The 20,594-nt window shown below is 49.3% G+C and overlaps 2 protein-coding genes across 2 annotated transcripts; both read left to right on the top strand.

Annotated features, from left to right (window-relative positions):
- The first annotated feature begins 2,288 nt into the window (after positions 1 to 2,288).
- Positions 2,289 to 6,890, top strand: LOC137668897 (keratin, type II cytoskeletal 4-like). The gene is made up of 9 exons (XM_068410714.1): positions 2,289 to 2,819; positions 3,429 to 3,646; positions 4,787 to 4,847; positions 5,059 to 5,154; positions 5,262 to 5,426; positions 5,654 to 5,779; positions 5,991 to 6,211; positions 6,443 to 6,477; positions 6,586 to 6,890. Exons 1-9 carry the CDS (start codon positions 2,289 to 2,291, stop codon positions 6,888 to 6,890), a joined length of 1,758 nt encoding a protein of 585 aa, XP_068266815.1.
- A 5,762-nt stretch (positions 6,891 to 12,652) lies between these two features.
- LOC137669025 (keratin, type II cytoskeletal 6C-like) lies at positions 12,653 to 17,042 on the top strand. Its single transcript, XM_068410889.1, has 9 exons — positions 12,653 to 13,306; positions 13,960 to 14,174; positions 14,382 to 14,442; positions 14,693 to 14,788; positions 14,963 to 15,127; positions 15,596 to 15,721; positions 15,928 to 16,148; positions 16,570 to 16,604; positions 16,711 to 17,042. The coding sequence occupies exons 1-9, from the start codon at positions 12,653 to 12,655 to the stop codon at positions 17,040 to 17,042; spliced, it is 1,905 nt and encodes a 634-aa protein (XP_068266990.1).
- Positions 17,043 to 20,594: the final 3,552 nt, after the last annotated feature.

The raw sequence follows: 20,594 nt of genomic DNA, 5'->3' as shown, positions 1-20,594 counted from the left end.
GGGATGCTCATCCCAAAACTTTGCTGCTGCCGGGTCACTCCGTCCTGGTGCTGGGTGGGTGATGGTGGCCAACGTTGGGTCCCCCAGGTGCATTAACCAGCCTGGCAAGCACCGGATCATCCGAGATCACGGAATCACGGAATCACTGAGGTTGGCAGAGCCCTCTGGGCTCATTGAGTCCAACCATGGCCCTGACACCACCATGGCAAATAGACCAGGGCACTAAGTGCCATGGCCAGTCTTGTCTTAAACCCCTCCAGAGATGGTGAATCCCCCACCTCCCTGGGCAGCCCCTTCCAATGGCTAATGACCCTTGCTGAGAAGAAATGCTTCCTGATGTCCAACCTGACCCTCCCCTGGCCAAGCTTGAGGCTGTGTCCCCTTGTCCTGTCGCCGGTTGCCTGGGAGAAGAGGCCGACTCCTACCCCGCTACACCCTCCCTTCAGGTAGTTGTAGACTGCAGAAGATGCAGACTGAGATGCTCAGCGCTGGGACGCAGGATGGATTTGAGAGGGAGCCCCGGTGTCCCAGTAAGGTTTTCCCACCCCACCGTGGTGGGGCAAGGACTTCATGGGTGGAGCAGGGCGCTTCGCTGGCCCAACAGCTGGTTGCTTGGGCAAGCGCCTTGGCCGGCACTAAGCCAGGAGCCGTGCCAGGAGCCGGTGGCGGAGCCACCCTGGGAACTCCCGGCAGCTACGCTCTCCGCCTGGGCTCGAACAGGTTCATTCGGTTTCTCGGCAGATCTGCCGGTTGCGTAAGGTCGGGGAGATGCAGCCGCCGCCTCCTTTCCCCCACAGCCAGAGCTGGTTTCAAGCCGCTTCCCTCCTCACCCCCACCGTGAGCTGGAAAATCGGGGATCCCAGGGCCCTGGGGTGGGAGAGGGTTTCCAGGTGGGACCGGGGCATTGTTGCCAAAGGGGAGCGTGAGTTTCCCTGTTCCCTTCCACCCGAATCCGCTGGGGCTGAAAATCCTGATGAGGCTCTGGACAAAAAGTCCTCCCTTCCTGCAGGGATGCACCCGGACCCAGATTTGCATGTTTGCAGGAAAAAAAAAGCGAGGGGTGAAGAGGTTCGGAGCTGAAACCGGTTCTCCAAACCTCTCCCACGAATAAAAGTGATAATTACGGAGTCGGCTTTTATTGTCATGGCTTCGGCGGCAGCTTGTGGTTTGGGGGGGGGAAGTTTTATGGCTTTTTCTTTTTTTAACGGCGGGATAAACGGGGATCCTCTGTTGGAAGGCATCTTCAGACACCTCTGCTCATTAAAATATAAATTAAAAGTAGTTAAGCAATTAAGTTGTATTTTTTTTAAACAATGCGAGGCTCGCTAATGGGTTAGCGTGGGAGCGGCTCTGCCAAGTGCCACGTGCTGTGGAGGGGGCTGGGGGCTGGAGACCCTGTGAGGATGATCAGGAGATATCCCTGGAATCCTTCCAGCCTAGGGAGGATGGAGACCTGCAGTCACCACCATGGGGCAGAGCCCCTCAGGCTGGTGATGGCGTCTTGACCCCACTGAGGTCTGGTGAAGGTTGTGCAACATGGAAACACCAAGATATTTTGGCCTCTGCAAACCCCTCTGTGACCCTCCAGGCTCAATACACCAGCCAGAGTGATCTAAAATGACTTTAAAACCTTCTTAAAAATGGTTCTAAGTCTTCTTTATTGACATAAACCTAATTTTATAACCCCGCCAAAGACTAATGCTCTCTGGTTGTGAAACACTTTTGGACAACCCAAGTCAAACCTCCTTTGAGCAGAAGGTTGAACTGGAGTGCATCTGGAGGTGTGATTGAGAAACCACGTTTTTGTTGGAATTCAGTGAACCAAGCACCTGCCATCAGGCTCAAAATGAGTGATTTAGCTAAAACAAGGGTCTCCCTCGAGGGTGTAATATGTCAAGGAATCTGGAGTGCTTTGTCATTGCCGTGAGAGGCTCAGAAAGGCCTGTGATGAGTTGACAGCTCCAGCTGAGGGAATTTGATTTGCAGTTGTGTTTCCAACACCAACAATAGCTTTGTTTTTCTTAGCTCTCGAGGGAGTGTTTTGAGGCAGGTCACAGCGGTGGCAAAGAGAGGAGGGCGTCCTTCCAAGCCCAAAAACAATGAATAGAATTAAAAAAAAAAGGTATCTCCACTCCCCTGACACCCAGCCAACTCTCTGAGCACATAAAAAGGGGCTCTCAGCCACTGCACCCACAGGACTCACCTCCTCTTGCCTCCGAACCTCCTCCTGTGCTCCGCACCTCTCCACTCTTCTCTCTTCACACGTTGACTCTTGGGGACCTGTCACCATGTCTCGCCAGTCCTATGGTCTCGGCAAGGGATTCAGCTCCAGCTCCGCTTGCTTTGGAGGGAAGAACAAGGTCACGTTCAGCTCTGTGTCCCGTGGAGGATGCAGAGGACCTGGCAACGCTGGTGGCTTCAGCAGCAGGAGCCTCTATGGCTTGGGAGGGAGTAAAAGCATCTCCCTGGGAGGATTCGGTGGAGGTGTCTGCAGAGGTTTTGGGGCTGGCAGCCAAGGAGGATTTGGCTATGGCTGCGGTGCTGGGGCAGGATTTGGTGGTGGCTATGGTGGTGGGGCTGGAGGTGGCTTTGGTGGAGGCCTCGGTGGTGCTTTTGGTGGCTTTGGTGGAGGATTTGATGGCATGGGAGGTCAAGGCTTTGCCCCCTTTCCACCGGGTGGCATCAAGGAAGTGACCATCAACCAGAGCCTGCTGACCCCGCTCAACCTTGAAATCGACCCTGAGATCCAGAAGGTGCGAACACAAGAGCGGGAGGAGATCAAGCAGCTCAATGACAAATTTGCTTCCTTCATTGACAAGGTGAGAGTGGCTTTGACCCAGGGCTGGGAGGTGGAGGGTTGAGCTCACCATTGCTCGTGCTGGTTGTGATTACTGTGAGGTACCCATCCCATAATACCCAGAGAGCCAGGCATTGCCCAGACCACCCCAAAGAACCCTTGCAGACAGAGAGGCGGTGGCTGGAGAAGTGACATTCCCAAGGTTATGGAGAAACCCGGGAACAGGATCCTTGGTTCTTAAGACCACAGTGCTGCTGCTAAGCTGTGGGACCATGTACCATATACATGCAGAGCATCCTCAGAGGAGTCTCTGCTGATGGCCACCGTCCATCTATGGGCTGAAGGACTTTGGGTGTTTTGGCCTATTTTTAAGGAGAAAATGCCAAAGCTATGAAGTTCACCGTGTTTCTCTTGTTTAGAGACTGTGAGATTGGGGAGGGAAGGTGACCCACCTTCGCCCACTCATCCTAGAGCTGTGGTCCCACTTGTCTGGTGGGACCCTGGAGTTATTGCTCACTGGAGATGAGAACAGTTAAGATGAGAAGGTTAAACTCAAATAAAATCAATAAAAAGACGCTTTTGGAAATAGTCTGATTCTTTTTTTTTTCTACCCACCCCTGCAATCATTTAGGTCCGGTTCCTAGAGCAGCAGAACCGAGTCCTGGAGACCAAGTGGAAACTCCTGCAGGAGCAGGGTGGTGTAGGACCAGGTGGCAGGAACCTTGACTTTATTTTTGAAACCTACATCAGTGGGCTGAGGAAGCGGGTGGACTGCCTCTCAAGCGAGAAGCATCAGCTGGAGTTAGAGCTGAAGAACATCCAAGATATGGTGGAAGACTTCAAGACCAAGTATGTTGTTCTAGGTGTAGTCATGGTTGGGCTGTGTGGTGGTGGAAAAAATAGAGATAAAAGCTTCCTTTGAACCATCAGAAAATTGAAAGAATCATAAGAATTGTCAATATTTCGCTTGTTTCAAAGATTAGAAATTGTAACAGGTTTGGGGAAAGTTTTGATCAACTGAGGTTTGACAGTAGGCGGTGATTTTTCCAGATGTTTCTCAATATGTAATGTCATCTGAGTTATGCTTCTCACTAAAGCAGGATCCTGTACTGTTTGTCTTCCTCACTTAAGAATCCATGACATTATGATTTAATGAACTAATTAGATCAGTTGCTAAATCTTACTGTAATTTCCTCACGGATTTCCTCATGGATTCCTTCCCATAATTTCCTTCATGATTTGAAGCTTAGAGCTTTCTTTGGAAAGGTGATGTGGGGCAAAAAAAAAAGGATTCTTTTCCTCCTATTATTTATTAGATTAATTTGGACGTGTTCAAGGCCAGGTTGGATGGGACTTGGAGCAACCTGGTCTAGCGGAAGGTGTCCCTGCCCATGGCAGGGGGGGTGGGACTGGATGGGCTTTAAGGTCCCTTCCAACCCAAACCATTCTGTGATTCTGTGATTCTAATTTGTCCAGTCAGAAAAGCAAGAACAAAGCCTGGAGAAATGCTTCCACTGAAGGAGTTACAAAAAATGGTGGGAAAGCAAGTCTGGGACTCCTCAGGATCAGCCAGATCCCTCTCTCTATTGAGGTTGCAGGTTGAAAATTGACTTGTTTTGGGGATCATCTCCACCACTCAACAATCTGCAGCAATTACCTGTCCCAACGAGCAGTTGGAAATGGCCCATGTTGAGGTCCTGAAGGTCCCTGGGTCTTGCAGAAGGAGCTGGAGTGGTCACAGCCACCAGGAACTTGGTTTAGGCAGAGATAGGATTCCTCTTTGTAGGCTTTCTTCAGCAAGGCAGTGGAGATGGCAGGAGCCAGGACTCGTCTAGAAAGGCGAAATGCCCTTGCTAGTCCATAAATCTCGCTCATGGCAGGTCTATTTTTGCTGCGTTCATTAGTCTGAGGCCAACAGCGTCTAGTTGCCAGCAGCAGCCAGAGCCAAAATAAGCAGAGAGATTCAATCTACCTCGTTATAATCAACAGGTATGAAGAGGAAATAAACAAAAGGACAACTGCGGAGAACGATTTTGTGCTCCTAAAAAAGGTAAAGTACTATTTTTTTTTAACACGAAGGCACGTCTTGGTTCAGAGGATGTCTTGCTTCCATCAGCACTGATTCGTTAGCATCAGGCATAAACCAGGACCCCTAGATGTACGTGCCGTAGGGAAACGGAGCACCAAAGGACTCACAGTTAAATGTTAGATAAGATGGTGTGCATCAGGCAGAAGGTTTTCACCTCTCATTTCTCCTGCAGGACGTGGACGGAGTCTACATGACCAAGGTGGAACTCCAGGGAAAATTAGATTCTCTGGCAGATGAGATTGACTTCTTGAAGTGTCTTTACGAAGCGGTAAGTGGTCCATCCCCCCTCTGGAGGGGGATGCTGGGATGGAGAAGGGTTGTGAGATGGTAAGGAAATTATGGCAGGGCTAAAGCCAGGTCTGGTGTGAATTACAGGAGCTGTGTCAGATACAGAAGGCCGTTTCTGACACCTCTGTGGTTCTCTCCATGGACAATAACCGAAACCTGGACCTGGACAGCATCATTGCAGAGGTCAAAGCCCAATACGAGGAAATTGCCAACAGGAGCCGAGCGGAGGCTGAGTCCTGGTACCAGAGCAAGGTGAGTGCTCCACACCTTGCTTGTGAGCACGGATGGCTGAGGAGGTGGAAGAGTTACTGGTGGTAGCTCAGACCATGCTGAGACCTGGGATATTGCTGGTACTCATCTAGCCAGACTGGAGCCAGCATCTGCATGCTCACCTTGGCTTGCATGGGGTGGTACGGGGAGCCGTGGTGAGGAGACACTCGTGGTGGACATAACGTGCTCCTCTCGCTTCTGCCTACCAGTATGAAGAGCTGCAGCTTACCGCAGGCAAACACGGAGACAACCTTAAGGACACCAAGATCGAGATCTCTGAGCTCAACCGCACGATCCAGAGGATACGGGCTGAGATCGACAATGTGAAGAAACAGGTAAGGGGTTTATTTTTTGAGAAATGGGTGTCAGCTCTTGGTAATGTCCTCCAGAGCTTTCCTAGAAGCAAATAGTCTGGTAACAGTCATTGTAAGTGGGAGGGAACCAGCTCTATCTGTGAATCGCTGAGCCCGAGGGACCTGGGATCATGGCTTCATCTCCTACCAGCTGCCCCTGCCCCACTCATCTCATGCACGTCTTGTCCTCCAGTGTGAAACTCTTCAGAGCTCCATTGCGGATGCTGAGGAACGCGGGGAGGCGGCCCTCAAGGATGCCAGGGCCAAACTGACCGAGCTGGAGACAGCCCTGCAGAAAGCCAAGGCAGACCTGGCCCGGCAGCTCCGCGAATACCAGGAACTCATGAATGTCAAGCTGGCCCTGGACGTTGAGATCATGACCTACAGAAAGCTCCTGGAGGGAGAGGAGTGCAGGTGGGTGAGGACAGCGAGAGCTTGATTGTATCCTGATAAATCAATGGGAAGAACGCGGCACATCACATCTCGCCTATTAAAATATCAACGGTGTTGCCATTAGCTATGGACTACGGTCCTACAGCTGCCGTTATTTATGCCCATGGTCTGGTGGACCAAGCCTGGCTTCATGGAGCTGGACCAGCCCAGATATTCTGGCTGGAGCTGAAGCTCCATCTCTTTTCCTTGCAGGATTTCTGGAGAGTGTCCGAGCACCGTGAGCATCTGTAAGTAGCGGTCCCCGCTCCCGAGGGAGCACGGTGGGCTGGGATTGATGCCCCAAAACTTTATGGTGGCATCAGAGGTAACATCGTGCCTTCTGTTCTTCTCTGCAGCTGTGGTGGGAGGCAGCAGCAGCGCTGTGGGAGGTGGATACGGCGGTGGACTGTGCCTTGGAGGAGGAGGAATTGGATTCGGTGCTGGAAGTGGGAGAGGCAGCTGTAACACAGGCAGTGCTGGCTTCTACAGCGTAGGAGGGGGCGGATTTGGCTCCGGGGGAGGATTCGGTGCTGGGGGGGCATTCGGCTCCGGAGGGGCAGGGTTCAGCTCCGTGGGCGGAGGGCCTAGCTCAGTGGTGGTGGGGTCTGGCACCATCCTGAAGAAGACCACCAGCTCTGTGTCTGCCACCCGGAAGGTCTAGGCAAGCGAGCTCTCTCACCCCTCCCTGGCACCCAAAGGAGAAAGGAAGCAAATTTCATGACGGCCACCACCACCCCTTTCCTTGCCAAGGTGGCAACCATTTATTTCATTTTAGACCTCCACTATCCTTCAGAAACCCCACAGAAAACACAGCTACATGCACCAGCCAATGACTGAGGTTCTCAACAGTGTTTGAGAACAGCTCGCTTCCCAGACGCTCCCCTGGAGACACTGCAAAGCTGCTGGTCATCAGAGTGCTGGGACTCATCTGGAAGCAGGACCTGCCCGTTCGCTGGAAAGCCCCAAACACAGCTGGGATAAGGCTATAGAGGGAGAGGCACCCGACCAGCGATGGGCAGAGGGTCTGGTCCATGTGCTGCTCAGAGTGCTGGCGTCCCATGAAGCCTGCGGGAAGGCTTGACTTCTTCCAAGATCTTGTGCTGGCTCCAGATGTGGTGCAATTTTAATCGGTGCTGCCCATCAGCCAGGGCTCGAACGCCAAGACAAGAATTTCCTGATGGTGACTAGTCCCAGCTGAAGACATTTCATTCCCTGCTGCAGTTTGTTTTTTTTTTTTCCTCTAAGCAAGATACCGGCAGTTTCACCCGTGTTCTTTAGAAGCTGTTGTACAATGTTTAGTTTTACCTTTTCATTGTGATCATGGGAACAATCGCGCTTGTTTGCTTAAGCCTTTCTCCTCTGGCATGTGGCATACCCTAATAAACACTCGAGGCAGTAAGCTTGTGTGGTTTTCTCTCTGACCGAAGAGTTTCATGTTGTAACAAGACTCCTCTCTTGCTGAGATCTGAAAGTCTTACCTGACTTTCTCTTGCCCTTTGAAGTTCGCATTTAAAGGCACGAAAGCGAACGTGTAGCCCGGTCTCTTGTCCTTCTCACCCCTTTCTCTCTAAAAATTTGGCTAGTTTGTGAGTTTGGCAGGAGGGCGAGGGAGGTCTTGCGGGGTTGGGGTGGCAAAATTGCTGGGTCAGGCTCCGTGTGATGGTCTGATCTGGCTGAGTCTGTGAAACACACGGGGTTTTCTGGAACGACACTCGTGGGAACGAGCTCATTCCTGGCAGTGCGGCAGGAGAGAAAGAGGCAGATGGGTTGAACCTGGATGCTCTTCTCTGTCCTTCTGCTGGGTCTCCTGCGGTGACAGAGGCAGTTGGCCCTGTTACAGCAGAGCAGACTTTGAGACTCAGTTGATGTTAGGAGATCGTTCCCTTCCCCTTTCTCTTCCTAAGCCCTTTCCTTGGTGTTGGCCAACTTGGGATATTCCCTAGCTCGTCCACCTCTGACTGACCACTGCCTCCAAGCACACCACTGGCCTCCACCCATGCTTCCCTGTCCTCCAAGGTGGTCCTAGTGCTGTCATGGCAAAGACATTGCACAGCCCTAAGTTCTTTTGGAGCATCCTATAAGGGATGGTGTGGAAGAGGGAAGGGTGATCATCACCCCTCCAGCTAATTCAGAGCTAATTCCTCAGCATCCATGATGCTGGAGCCAGCCCTGCAGCTTTTACTGTTGTCTGGACTGGCCAAGGATCCACAAGTTGCTTTTAAGGCATCTCCAAAAGGTAACTGAGACCATGGGAAGAGCAAGATCTCAACCCCCTTTCAAGCCCTACCTCTCCACAAAAGTAGAATATTTTTGATGACCTGTAAATTTAGAGCCAAAAACTGCTGGTGTGGTTTGACCTCTTGCTCAGGAGACCTTGAATCACATCCCTGGTCAACCGCAGACTCGCTCTGCGATCCTGATGAGTCATTTCATTTATCCCATGCTCCGTTCCCTGTTTGTAAATGCTCGAGACATAAACGTACCAGCCACTGTGGAATGTCACAACGCTGCCAGCAAAGGCATGTAACTACTTGGATAGGGAGATGGTTTGGGCAATGGTTAAATATCCCAGTGAGTTGTAAAAGGGACCTGAGATGGCGTTGAATGAAAAGGTATCTGCTTCCCTCAGAGTCACCCCAATCTAGCTGCCTCTGTGTAAACTTGCCTCCCAGCAAATGACTCCCGACATCAGGGCAGCGTGATGAAGAGACAAAAGGCTTCTAGATGCAGACAAACGCTGTAGTTAAAACAAACAGACACCAAAAAGCCCTCGCCTTTTGTTCCTATGATTGCACCAGCAATTAGGGGAAAATTCTCCTGGGCTGGACCGAGATGTGACATAATTTCTGCCCTTTGTTGGAGGAGCAAAAACATTTCATGTGGCCTGAAATAAGTTTCGTTTCATTTCATCACGATTTCCCCCCCCTGTTTTAAGAGTCTCTTCTAAAGAGACTCTGCTCTGCCCTGGTGAGGCCGCATCTGGAATATTGTGTCCAGTTCTGGGCCCCTCAGTTCAAGAAGGACAGGGAACTGCTGGAGAGAGTCCAGCACAGAGCCACGAAGATGATGAAGGGGGTGGAACATCTCCCTTCTGAGGAGAGGCTGAGGGAGCTGGGTCTCTTTAGCTTAGAGAAGAGGAGACTGAGGGGGGACCTCATTAATGTTTATAAATATGTAAAAGGCAAGTGTCGTGAGGATGGAGCCAGGCTCTTCTCAGTGACATCCATTGACAGGACAAGGGGCAACGGGTGCAAGCTGGAACACAGGAGGTTCCACATAAATAGGAGGAAAAACTTCTTTACAGTGAGGGGGACTGAACACTGGCACAGGCTGCCCAGAGGGGTTGTGGAGTCTCCTTCTCTGGAGACATTCAAGACCCGCCTGGACGTGACCCTGTGTGACATGATCCAGGTAATCCTTCTCCAGGGGGATTGGACTAGATGATCTTTCGAGGTCCTTTCCAATCCCTAACATTCTGTGATTCTGTGATAAAGCACAGTGAAAACACGTAGATGTCAAAGTTTTATGGAAAGTGTGGGAATTAACTGCTTTGCTTTGCTTTTTTCCCCAGAAATTCTCCCTTTCTGTGGTTGAAGACTTTTCCTAAGTTCCGTGCACGTTGACTGACAGTGTTGCTGCTGAAATGAGCCTTTTCCTCATTCAAGGCCTGAGCAGTTTTTCCTGTATTCCTGCCTGTTTATTTTCATAGAGTCATAGAAGAGTTTGCGTTGGAAGGGACCTTTAAAGGCCATTTTCCTTCATTAGGGCTTTGGGCACAACGATGTTGTTTGAGATCCCCACGGTCTAAAGCTGCCTGTTGCATTTGGACCGGGTGATGATGTTGATACCCAAATCCTGGTTTGATTTCCTAAACTTGGCTGGAGACGCGGCCGTGACTCAACGAGCGCCTTATCTAAACACGGGCGCCGGGGACTCGAGCGTTGTGCTGACTTAACGCCATCTCCTCCCAGCGCAGCTGGGAACCTGAAAGCTTTCTGATCACATTGTCCCACCCACAGAAAAAGAAAAAAAACCCCCAAAACCCCCAGAAAAACGTAACCACGTATGTGGTAATGCGGAGGGAGGCAAGGGAAGGGATGGTTGAATGCGTGTGCGTCTGGTCATGTGCACGTACATGATTATATCTATAGCAGCTATAAAGCCACGGCACCCTCCGGAACCTTGTGGTGTGACAGGCAGCAGTAGAATGTATTTCACTGATAAATCAGAAGTGGAGCATGTTCACAGCCCGGGTCCGCGGAGATGGGGCTGCCAGGTCTTGCCTGTGATTGCCTCTCCTCTAGATGGGAAGGGCTGGTGGGAGATGGCTCTTGCCTTCGCCCCGAGAGGAGATTAGCTGTTTGTCAAGTCTGTTGGCTCATGGTTGCAGTGATGGTTGAGGTTGAGCTTCAAAACCTCCCAGGCTGGGCAGGAGCTTGTCCCAACCGTGACATTTAGGAGACAAAGTCTTGCTGAAGACCAACAAGTCATACGGGACCTCCTCAGCCCACATATTTATTGTCTATAAACCATGTTGTACAACCACCAAACCCCCCGTCCTCCTCATCCCTTTGGTCTCACAGTGACTTGTTGTTGTTATATATTTTTTTGTAGCCCTATCTATCCCCTGATCTGCCTCCCTGCATGCTCACAACCCCATGCTGGTGCCGGGGAGGGAGGTGGGACGAGCAGGCTGTGCAGGGACGGTCGTGTTTTTCAGTGGAAATGCCAGTTCAGCTGCACGTTACGCCACGGCCCGGATCCCTAGGCACTTTTGGAAATAGGTGTCTGGGCGATATTTTTGGAGGTATTTAAACATCTGACGATACCAAGAGTTGCTGGTGTGGATTTTCAAGCAACACTTAATTGCCTGCGTCCTGTGGGAACTTCTGAGAACCTTGCTAGACAGCTACCAGCACAGTTAGATGCCTCCACAGTCAGAAAGATTTTTGAACTTTAGAATTTCTCAGGTGGCTTTAGAGAGTTGAAAGCTAATAAAAAAAGGAATTTCTAAAAAAAAAAAAAAATTAAAATGAGATAGTAATTGTTCTTTGATGAGCAGGCTTCTTCAAGACAAAAGGATGATGCATGATGGGTCATAGTCTTATTGCAAGTTTAACGCATAAGCTAATCCTTTCTCAGTATGGCATCAAAACCAGAGTATTCTCACAAGCTTCTGCCTTTCCAAAATCTGGTGACTGCTTTCAAATACGCTCAAAAAGGGTATCATCTACCCGTGTTCTTGAAGGAGGGCTCAGCACAACCTACGAGTGTGTATGCTTGCCAAAAATATATTTGCATATAAATACTGAAGTAATCCAGGCAGCTGAAAAACATGCGTTTCCTCCAGTGAAAGTTATTGTGCCCCTTGTTCTCCTCATTTCTGTGTGTCTCTACAAATGAGTTGAGCTCTCCAGCATCCTCTGCCTAGCTAATTGCATCTAAATAATTACAGGATTTATTATGTGGGCAGCATGATTTTTCATGCCTCCTGCTCTCTGTCTATTCTCAGAGCCGTCCGTCTGTCTGTCCACACTTCCCACCGTAGCAGCTGGGTTCCTGATGTCTTCTCTGGCTCTTCTCATGGTCTTGAAGCCTTCAGAAAATCCTAAAGGGATTTCCCAGCTGTGATATTCGTGGCATTTCTTCACTGGTGCTGAGACTATCTTGGCACCAAGACTCACTTTCAGTAAGAGTTTGGTCCAACAATAAATGAATTTCCAATGCCAACCATTGCTGCAGTATCTCGTTTCTGGTAAGGTTTTATTTATCAAAAAGATGCAGAGCCTCATCAAAATGCAATTTGCTGAGCCCTGGCTCTAGATTGAGAAACTATTTCTCAAAGCCAAAGGCAATTTTCCATGTAAAAAAGAAGACTAAGGGTGTAACATAGGTGTGTTTTGGGAATTGTGAAAGCCGTGCTACAACTTGGCATGAGCTACAGCGCTTGCCTGCCATGGGGCTTCGGAGTGAAAGATCAAAATAAAGATAAACATAAGCAGGGAAACAACCACAATGGATGAAAGGTAAAAAAAAGACGACCAGTATATCCTAGGCAGGCTGTTACAATACCACAAAAGCGTAAGACTTCTTAGTCACAGAGTGCTGCCGTTTGGTAGACACAGTTGTATCTTTTTTTAATTTTCTCCTGCATTATAGGGTGTGTTTCTGGGTAGGGTCGATGTTTGGCAAATTGAAGATGAAAATCTGTAAACCACGCCACGCTGATGAAGACAGTAACTGTCTCCTCCTTCACGCCCATGCAAACCCAGCCCACCTCCAGAAACAGATAAAAGAGAGCATCTACTGCCCTCCAGTCAGAGGGACTTGACTTCCCTTCTCTTTACACTCACCTCCTCGCAGCACAACTCCATTGATCTCTCTTATCTTCTCGATTTTTGACTCTGCTCAGAAGAAACAGCCATGTCTCGGCAGTCTGTCTGCAGAAGCTTTGGAGGCGGGAGTAGAAGGGGCTACAGCTCTTGCTCTGCCATCGGTGGTGGCTTTGGAGGAGGTGGCGGCAGAAGCAGGAGCAGCTACAGCTCGTTCTCTGTGTCCAGGGGATTTGGCGGTGGCGGACGTTGTGGAGGGTTTAGCAGCAAGAGTCTCCATAACATAGGTGGCAGTGGAAGGATCTCCATGGGTGGATGTTATGGTGGTGGAGGATACGGAGGCAGAATGGGTGGCTTTGGTGGAGGTTACGGAGGAGGACTAGGCAGCTTTGGTGGAGGAATGGGTGGAGGAGGAATGGGTGGAGGAGGAATGGGTGGCTTTGGAGGAATGGGTGGTGGTGGAGGAATGGGTGGCTTTGCTGGAGGAATGGGTGGTTATGGTGGAGGAATGGGTGGTGGAGGAATGGGTGGTGGAGGAATGGGTGGCTTTGGTGGACCAGGCTTTGGCATGCCAGGCTTTGGTGGCCCCGGTAGAGCTGGCCCTGGAATCCAGCCAGTGCAGGTTGACACAACCCTCCTACAGCCAGTCCATGTAGAGATTGATCCCCAGATCCAGCAAGTCAAAAACCAGGAGAAGGAACAGATCAAGACTCTTAACAATCAATTTGCCTCTTTCATTGATAAGGTGAGAGGGTGGGATTGTGTCTAATTACGGGTCAAAATTGGGAGGAACTTTCAAGTTCTGCAGAAATGTTGTCCTTTTTGAGCCAAATATCAGCAGGCTGAACAGCTTGAATGGAGTCTTTTTATCAAGTACTGCTAGGGCAGAGATGAGAATCTCTCCTCCATAGAAGATCAAAGCTATGTCTTCAGGGCTTTCACCCAGCCTGTTGCACCAGGCTCAACTAATAGGTTATTCTTGCAAGTAGGCTCAACGCCTCCAAACATCTGCAGGTTTCAGGCACAAATCTTCCCTCCTGTACCATTCTCTTTCCAAATACCTTCCAACTTAAATAGTCTCTAATATGATTTTTTTCTCTTTATTTTCCAATATCCAGGATTTTAAATCTAGACTAGAAATCTAAGATTTCTATGCTACCTGTGACAGGAATGTACTTGGCGCTGGTGCTACATTTAAAAGCTCCTTTTACTTGAATATGACTCAGAAATTTCCTCCTTTTCCTGATCTTGCAGTCTAGGCAACAAGAGAAATTAAAAAAAAAATATGCTAACTGGTTCTCTTATTGTCATGCAAAGAAGAATCTTTTTACATGATGAGGTGCCTTGGCTGTTGCTGTTCCCCGTGTGATGGTGGATACTCCATGTGTTGGCTTTCAGGTCCGCTTCCTGGAGCAACAGAACAAGGTCCTCTCCACCAAGTGGGAGCTCCTCCAACAGCAAGGACCTTCAGGGCCAAGGAAGAACCTCGATGTCCTCTTTGAAAATTACATCCAGAACCTGAGGAGACAGCTGGACTCAGTCTTGGCACAGAGGCAACAGCTGGAGTCAGAGCTGCAGAACATGCAGCAATACGTCGAGGATTACAAGAACAAGTAAGTGCAGTGACAGTCTAACCCAGAAAGCAACTCAAGCAGCTTGGTAGTCATTTTCCTTCACACACACGCTTTTTATGGCAATTGTGGACGTAGGTTTTTTCCAGTCTAAATATTTTATTCTGCATTTTTTTTCTTTTAGTTTGTTTAGTGTGGCCTTAGGCAGGAAAATTCAGGAAACTCAGCTTGCATTTTCACTCTCCACAGGTATGAGGAAGAGATCAACAGGCGCACAACTGCTGAGAACGAGTTTGTGGTGCTCAAGAAGGTGAGTCACAGGCACTGCAAAATGATCACTTGAATATCAGGATTTATCTGTGCTTCAGGGGGACTCTGTCTCGAATGGGAACGCGGAGAGATTGTAGGGTCTGTGGGCTGATATTTGAAGTCATTTGTGTTTAATTTGCATGACTGAATAACACCATCACAGCTGTTACCCGCAGCACAGACTGTAATTTCCATGATCCTGAAGGATTTCCAAGAGGAAATGAAACTATTCTCTATGATCTTTCCTTTAGGATGTGGACACTGCCTACATGACTAAAGTAGAGTTGGAAGCCAAGGTGGGAGCTCTGACGGATGAAATCAACTTCCTGAGGTGCATGTACGAGGAGGTAAGAGCTCTCCTTTCCCCTGGGCTGGCTGCAGTTGCCATGAGGTGTGTGGTGGCCAAAGACTCTGAGGTGGGACTGGCTGCCCATGTGGATTGGGTCTGGAGAGGCTGCTTGGAGTTGCTGCTCATTTCTCCCCTCCTCAGATGGTCAGGCTAACTCACGTCTTGGTTGTAGGAGCTCGCTCAGATGCAGACAATCAGCCGGGACCTGTCCGTGGTGGTGTCCATGGACAACAACCGTCACCTGGATCTGGACAGCATCATCGAGGAGGTCAGGCGTCAATACGAGCAGATTGCTCAGAGCAGCCGGGCTGAAGCTGAGGCTTGGTACCAGAGCCAGGTGAGTCGCAAAGCCATTAAGCAACCCCAGGTGATGGCTAGAGTTTGCAGATAATTTATGACATCTCTTGAAGCTGAATATGCTGGAGCTCATGCAAGAAATCCTCAAGAGGAATTGTGTTGCTTTTGAGGGATTTGACTCAATGTGGTCAAGGTGTCCAGAACCTCACTTTGGTGCTCAGTACAAGCCTCTCAATGAAGATGGCCAAAAATATACCTTAACTAGAAAATGCCTGCCCAAAGTAGCTTTTAAGAAGCCAAGGGGTGTGTATTAGTGTGACTAAGATCTATTTCAAAGCTCAAAATCACCAATATGTGAGTCTCGGAACCATCTTTTACATTGAGCTGGGCATCCATGACCAATGTGATAGGTGCTTGTAGCAGCACGTGAGCTATGAAACTGTTGACAAACCTTTTCTAGGCATCAGGAAAGTTTCACTGAAGGTTTGCTTTATCTTGGTGCCACCAGTACGAACAGCTGCAGAGCACTGCTGGAAGGCATGGGGACAGCCTGCGTAACACCAAGATAGAGATCCAAGAGCTGACCAGGAACGTCCAGAGGCTGCGGGCTGAGATTGAGAACGTGAAGAAGCAGGTAGGGGTTGGTTAGTGACTCACGGGACACTGGCATCAGGTTGAATCACAAATGACCATGTGAGGGGACGAAACGGTTTCTTCAACCACCCCTTGTTTACTTCATGACAATGTTAATTTTTCCCTCTTGGCTTCTCCACTTGCGGTTGGAGAGCTGCTCCTAAGTGACAACATGAGATCTGAGAAACTGCCCTTTTTTGTCCTCAGAACCAGCAGCTGCAGGCAGCTATTGCTGAGGCCGAGGAGAGGGGTGAGATGGCCCTCAAGGATGCCAGGTTAAAACTGGAAGAGCTGGAATCTGCCCTGCAGAAAGACAAGGAGGAGCTGGCTCGCTTGCTGAAGGAGTATCAGGAGCTGCTGAACATCAAGATTGCCCTGGATGTTGAGATTGCCATGTACAGGAAGCTGCTGGAGGGAGAGGAGAACAGGTAAACATCTGCCTTCTGATTTGAGAGGGATGTTGAGATCTGGGCTGGACGCCTTGAGTATTGAAGTTAACAGTGTAATCTCACACCAGCTCTTTTGGTTAAAACGGGTAGATATGGCTATTGGCACTCTGGGTGACATTTTGGGTGGTCAGGACTTCTTATTGGCATACCCTGTCCACTACAGGTGGTATAACTACCATTGCATTTCTGCTATGTGCAAATTTTTTAACGGACCTGAAGTTTGGAAGAACCTCATTGTAAAGAGGAATTGTCAATGCCTTCCCTCTTTAAATATTGTAGTGATACCAAAGTTGCTGATAAGGATGAAAGAGGAAAATGTTTTGATAATGAAAATACAGGTCTCAGTTTTTACAATGTCTCTTTTGCTGGGTCATTAAAATTTCCCAAATTCCCTTTGCAGATTGTGCAACGATGGCATGTCCAACGTCAACGTCTGTAAGTATTTGCATTTGTTTCCTCATGAGGTAACAGCAGACCACGTCTTTTTGGAGATACAGCCTGCCAGTGGACAATGGGTATGTAACCTGTGCTTCTCTTCCAGCTGTGGTAGGCAGGACCACCATCACTGGAGGCAGAGGAGGCATGGGAGGAGGCTTCGGAGGTGGCAGCGGCATGGGAGGAGGATTCGGAGGCGGCAGCGGCATGGGAGGAGGAATGGGAGGAGGCGTATGTGGAGTAGGAGGAAGCTTTGGAGTTGGAAGCATGGGTGGCAGCTGTGGAATGGGAGGAGGAATGTACAGCGGTGGGTTCTCCTCTGGAAGTGGAAGGATGTGCGGCTCTGGAGGTGGCAACTTCAGCTCTGGAGGGGGATCGTCCTCCGTACGGAGATGTGTCACGACCACCTCCGTCAAATCTTCAGGAGTGAGATTCTGAGCCCCGAAGCCAGACTGAGAAAGGAAAGAAGCATGTCCTCTCTTCTCCCGGCAGCAGCCCAGCCTCCTTAAATCCAGCTCCAGCATCCCGCAAGGAAACGAACTGTGTCCCTCAAGGCCCACCATGTTCCAGCTCATCTACCTGGCTCCGTCCCATCAAGGGGCTCTCATGCCAATGCCATGTACCCCGAACAGCCCTGGCGAGCTCTCGCTAGCCCCAAGCCCAGTGATGAAATAACCATCAGAGCAAAGAAAAGTCTCACTCGTGGATACCCAGCCTGGAGAGCTGATTTACAGGAGGGAAACGCTCTGCCTTCCTTGCTGGGCTGTACATTTCTGGCTGCCTCCTGGCAAACGTGTATAAAACTCCTCTTTCCTCCTCTGTCCTCATCTCCCTTCCTCAATGGCCGTATCCCTGGGGTGCTTCTGCATGTAGTACATCCTGCTGCTTCCATTCACTAGCCTTTGGGGTCAGGGTAGATGTGGGGCAAGCGGGACTCGTCCCTTGGCAGAGCTGGGGAGGGAGCATCTTCTTGGCCAGGGGGATGAACTGCCCCAGGGTGGAGTACCTGGGCAGCTTTGCTCACCTGGTAGCCACAGGTGTGCTGCAAGCAGGAGCTCTCTCTGCACCTGTGGCTTCCAGTTCCACTTGTCCTTCTTCTCCATGACACCCCGTAACACCTCAAACACATGTGGACTTTTTCTAAGGAGAACAAATCTTGCTCTTCAGTGCCAGGCCCCCTGTGACATGAATCAAGATGTTCTGTCCTCATCTCCCTTCCTCTTCTGTTTGTGGTATGTCCTACTTCCTTGGGATGTTGCCATTCTCAATAAATTGCAGAGAACATTCATGATGTCTTTGTGTCATTGCTTTGGAAGCCACTTCTAGGCAAGGTGGTTTTAGCTGTTGGGGAAGCAACTTGGTGGGAGGCGTGGGTTGTTCTTCTGTTCAATGTGTGGTGACTGTGCTTTGAGGGCACTGAATGAGTGTGTGGAGAGAGCCAAGCATGTGTCCAAGCACGGGTGATGCCTCTTGACCCTTATCGGTCATTGCAGAGCCTGAAAGCACAAGCCCATACCTAGAATGGTGGGGTTCTGGATGCCTCAGTCAAGCAACATGCAGCAATTCACATGAGGCAGGAGCCCTCTTGTAGTATTCACACCTCAGCCGTTGTACCAACCAACACAATTGAGCGCCTTCTCATGCCAGTTCCTTCTGATCATCTGCCAGTGGAGCAGACTTTGATATATGTTAGGGGAAAGAGATGGCAGTGGTCTTGTGGGCAGAGCTGCCTCTAAGCATGGATATGGATGTTGGCCAAGCACTTACCCTCTGGTGTACAAGTAGGCTGTGGCCAGGCAGGCTGCACAGCTCGGCACCAGGAGTGCTTGAGAACCAACAACTCGTCCCCCCCTTTATTGACCAGCTGTGGGAACATGAAGGGATGGGAAGGCATTATTCATTCCAAACCCATGGGCTCAGGTACCCACCACCTCTCTGAAAAGTCAGCTAAAACCCCCCCACTGTCTGTTCTTTACAGTGAGAGCAAGTGGGAGAGATTTGGTCTAGCCCAAGAAGGGGGGATGACAGCAAGACTGGGAGAAGAATATTGATGTGTTTAATCTGTGCTTCAGTTCCTCCACCACAAGAAGAGATCAAAGAGACCAAACCTGTAGCAGGTCAGGAAGCTGCAGACCTAGGAAGAGGTCCAGTCAAGGCAGTGGGGAATGGTTACAGGGCTCTCAGAAGAGGGACTTCTACTTGCTTTGAAGCCCAAAAGAAGTGTGCTAGAGATGGGGAACGTGGCTGGGTTTGGTCCAAACAGAAGATGATGAGAAGCCAATGCCTCTGAGAAGATGATGCTGTGCCAAGAGCACTTTGGGTTTGGGTTTGGGTGAGAGTCACCTGTTTTCGTTCTCAATCTTTGGACTACACTTCTTCTCAGCTTTAAATTCTGAAACATGGCGTTGTTGTGAGGAGTCATTGCGACATCCTCCTCTATGCTGCCTCTGGAGTTTCGGGCAAGAATCTATTTGCTGTGTGAGATGCAAAGCTGCAGCCTGGCTTGGTCTCCATCTCTGTTTTCTGCAGAGTTTACATTTTGATGATTTTCCTTTGTACAACTCCTTGTGTAAGAGATCTGAAGGAACCGCTGGAGCCCAGGTTTGGTGTTGAATCTTACCTGGAGGAAGCTAGTGTGACTCCGGGTTTGGTATAATCTTCACATCTTGTCTGGAGATGTCAGAGTGACTCAACCTGGGCGTCTTATCTGCATGAGCTGAATGTGGTCAGCATCCAGGCATTCGGCTGACTTAACAGATCTTCCCCTCGTCATGGAGCCGCCATGTGGGATGGTACAACCAAGTCATGCTGCCTACCGAGAAAGGCAGCTACCGTGCGTTTGGCAATCTGGAGGGAGGCCATGAGAAGAGACGACCTGTTTTCTCTAAACAAAAACTGAGCTACCCTACACCTCCCTGGGACTGCTCATCATGAGCGGGTGCACTGGACTGCAGAATGACCTGGAGAACTTAAGTCTCCATCTTGGAGATAACAACTGAGAAATAAGACCCTCTTCATTCAAGCTGCTTTTGAAAGGGAAGGTGTCCCCTCCCTGCTGTAGAGATGGCTGCCCATTCTCCAGCTGCAGCCTGTCGCAGAGGGCAGGCTGCACACATCTGGATAACCCTTGGCCAACTATGGCTTGTGTCCCTCAAGGGTAGAATAGCCCTTGGCCAACCACAACTTCAGTCCCTCAAGGGTAACATTCTCCACTCCCCTACGCCCCATTCTTGAAGAGACTGTGGTGTCTGGCAGCCTCCGTCTCAGTGACAGTCAAAGGCATTTATGTTTCTCTGGTGGCTTTTGAAAGTGATTCTCTGGGCTGGTTTTTCAAAGGCTTTGAAGTGTCTGTGGCTGCAGACTGATACTAGTGACACCTCCAAACAGTTGCACAAGCCTTATAGGAGATTCTGAAAATTCCTTATGAATGTATATGTTCATATGTAGGTCTGTTGAATAACCTTATATTAATTTTCATTATTGTTTTAGATGTTTTGAAGGGCTGTAATATGTATTTTCTCTGTCACTTTTTGATTACTTGTGCTGGCTATTATCTAGAAAATATGTGAAAAGTCATATATTTCACTCATGACATTAAATATATATTTGATTGTTAATATCCTGACAGATAATACCTTCTGAATGCCTTTAAAATAGTATTTACAGACCCCATTTTTCTTTGAACCAGCACCTATAACCTTGTTTCTTCAGAACACTGCACATCAGTATCATTGTATATTTTCTATCACAATCTGGAACCTTATGAGTAATTATTTAGAATTTCATTTATATGCAATCCAAAAATGGGCTTCTTTATTTCAGAGACATCCTACAGAATACATTTCTAAAATATATTCCTTTCTCAGCAGAATATTTGAAATCAAGAGAAAATACTATGCCTTGCAAGTTGTAATAGGTCCTTTTCTCAACATATTTTTCCACTTCAGTTGTCTCATCTTTGGAAATAACCAGGTAAAGGAGAGGTCAGCA

Source organism: Nyctibius grandis, chromosome 11 (genome assembly GCF_013368605.1).
Source record: "Nyctibius grandis isolate bNycGra1 chromosome 11, bNycGra1.pri, whole genome shotgun sequence".
In the NCBI taxonomy this organism is placed as follows: Eukaryota; Metazoa; Chordata; class Aves; order Nyctibiiformes; family Nyctibiidae; genus Nyctibius; species Nyctibius grandis.
This window is presented reverse-complemented; position numbering and strand designations above follow the sequence as displayed.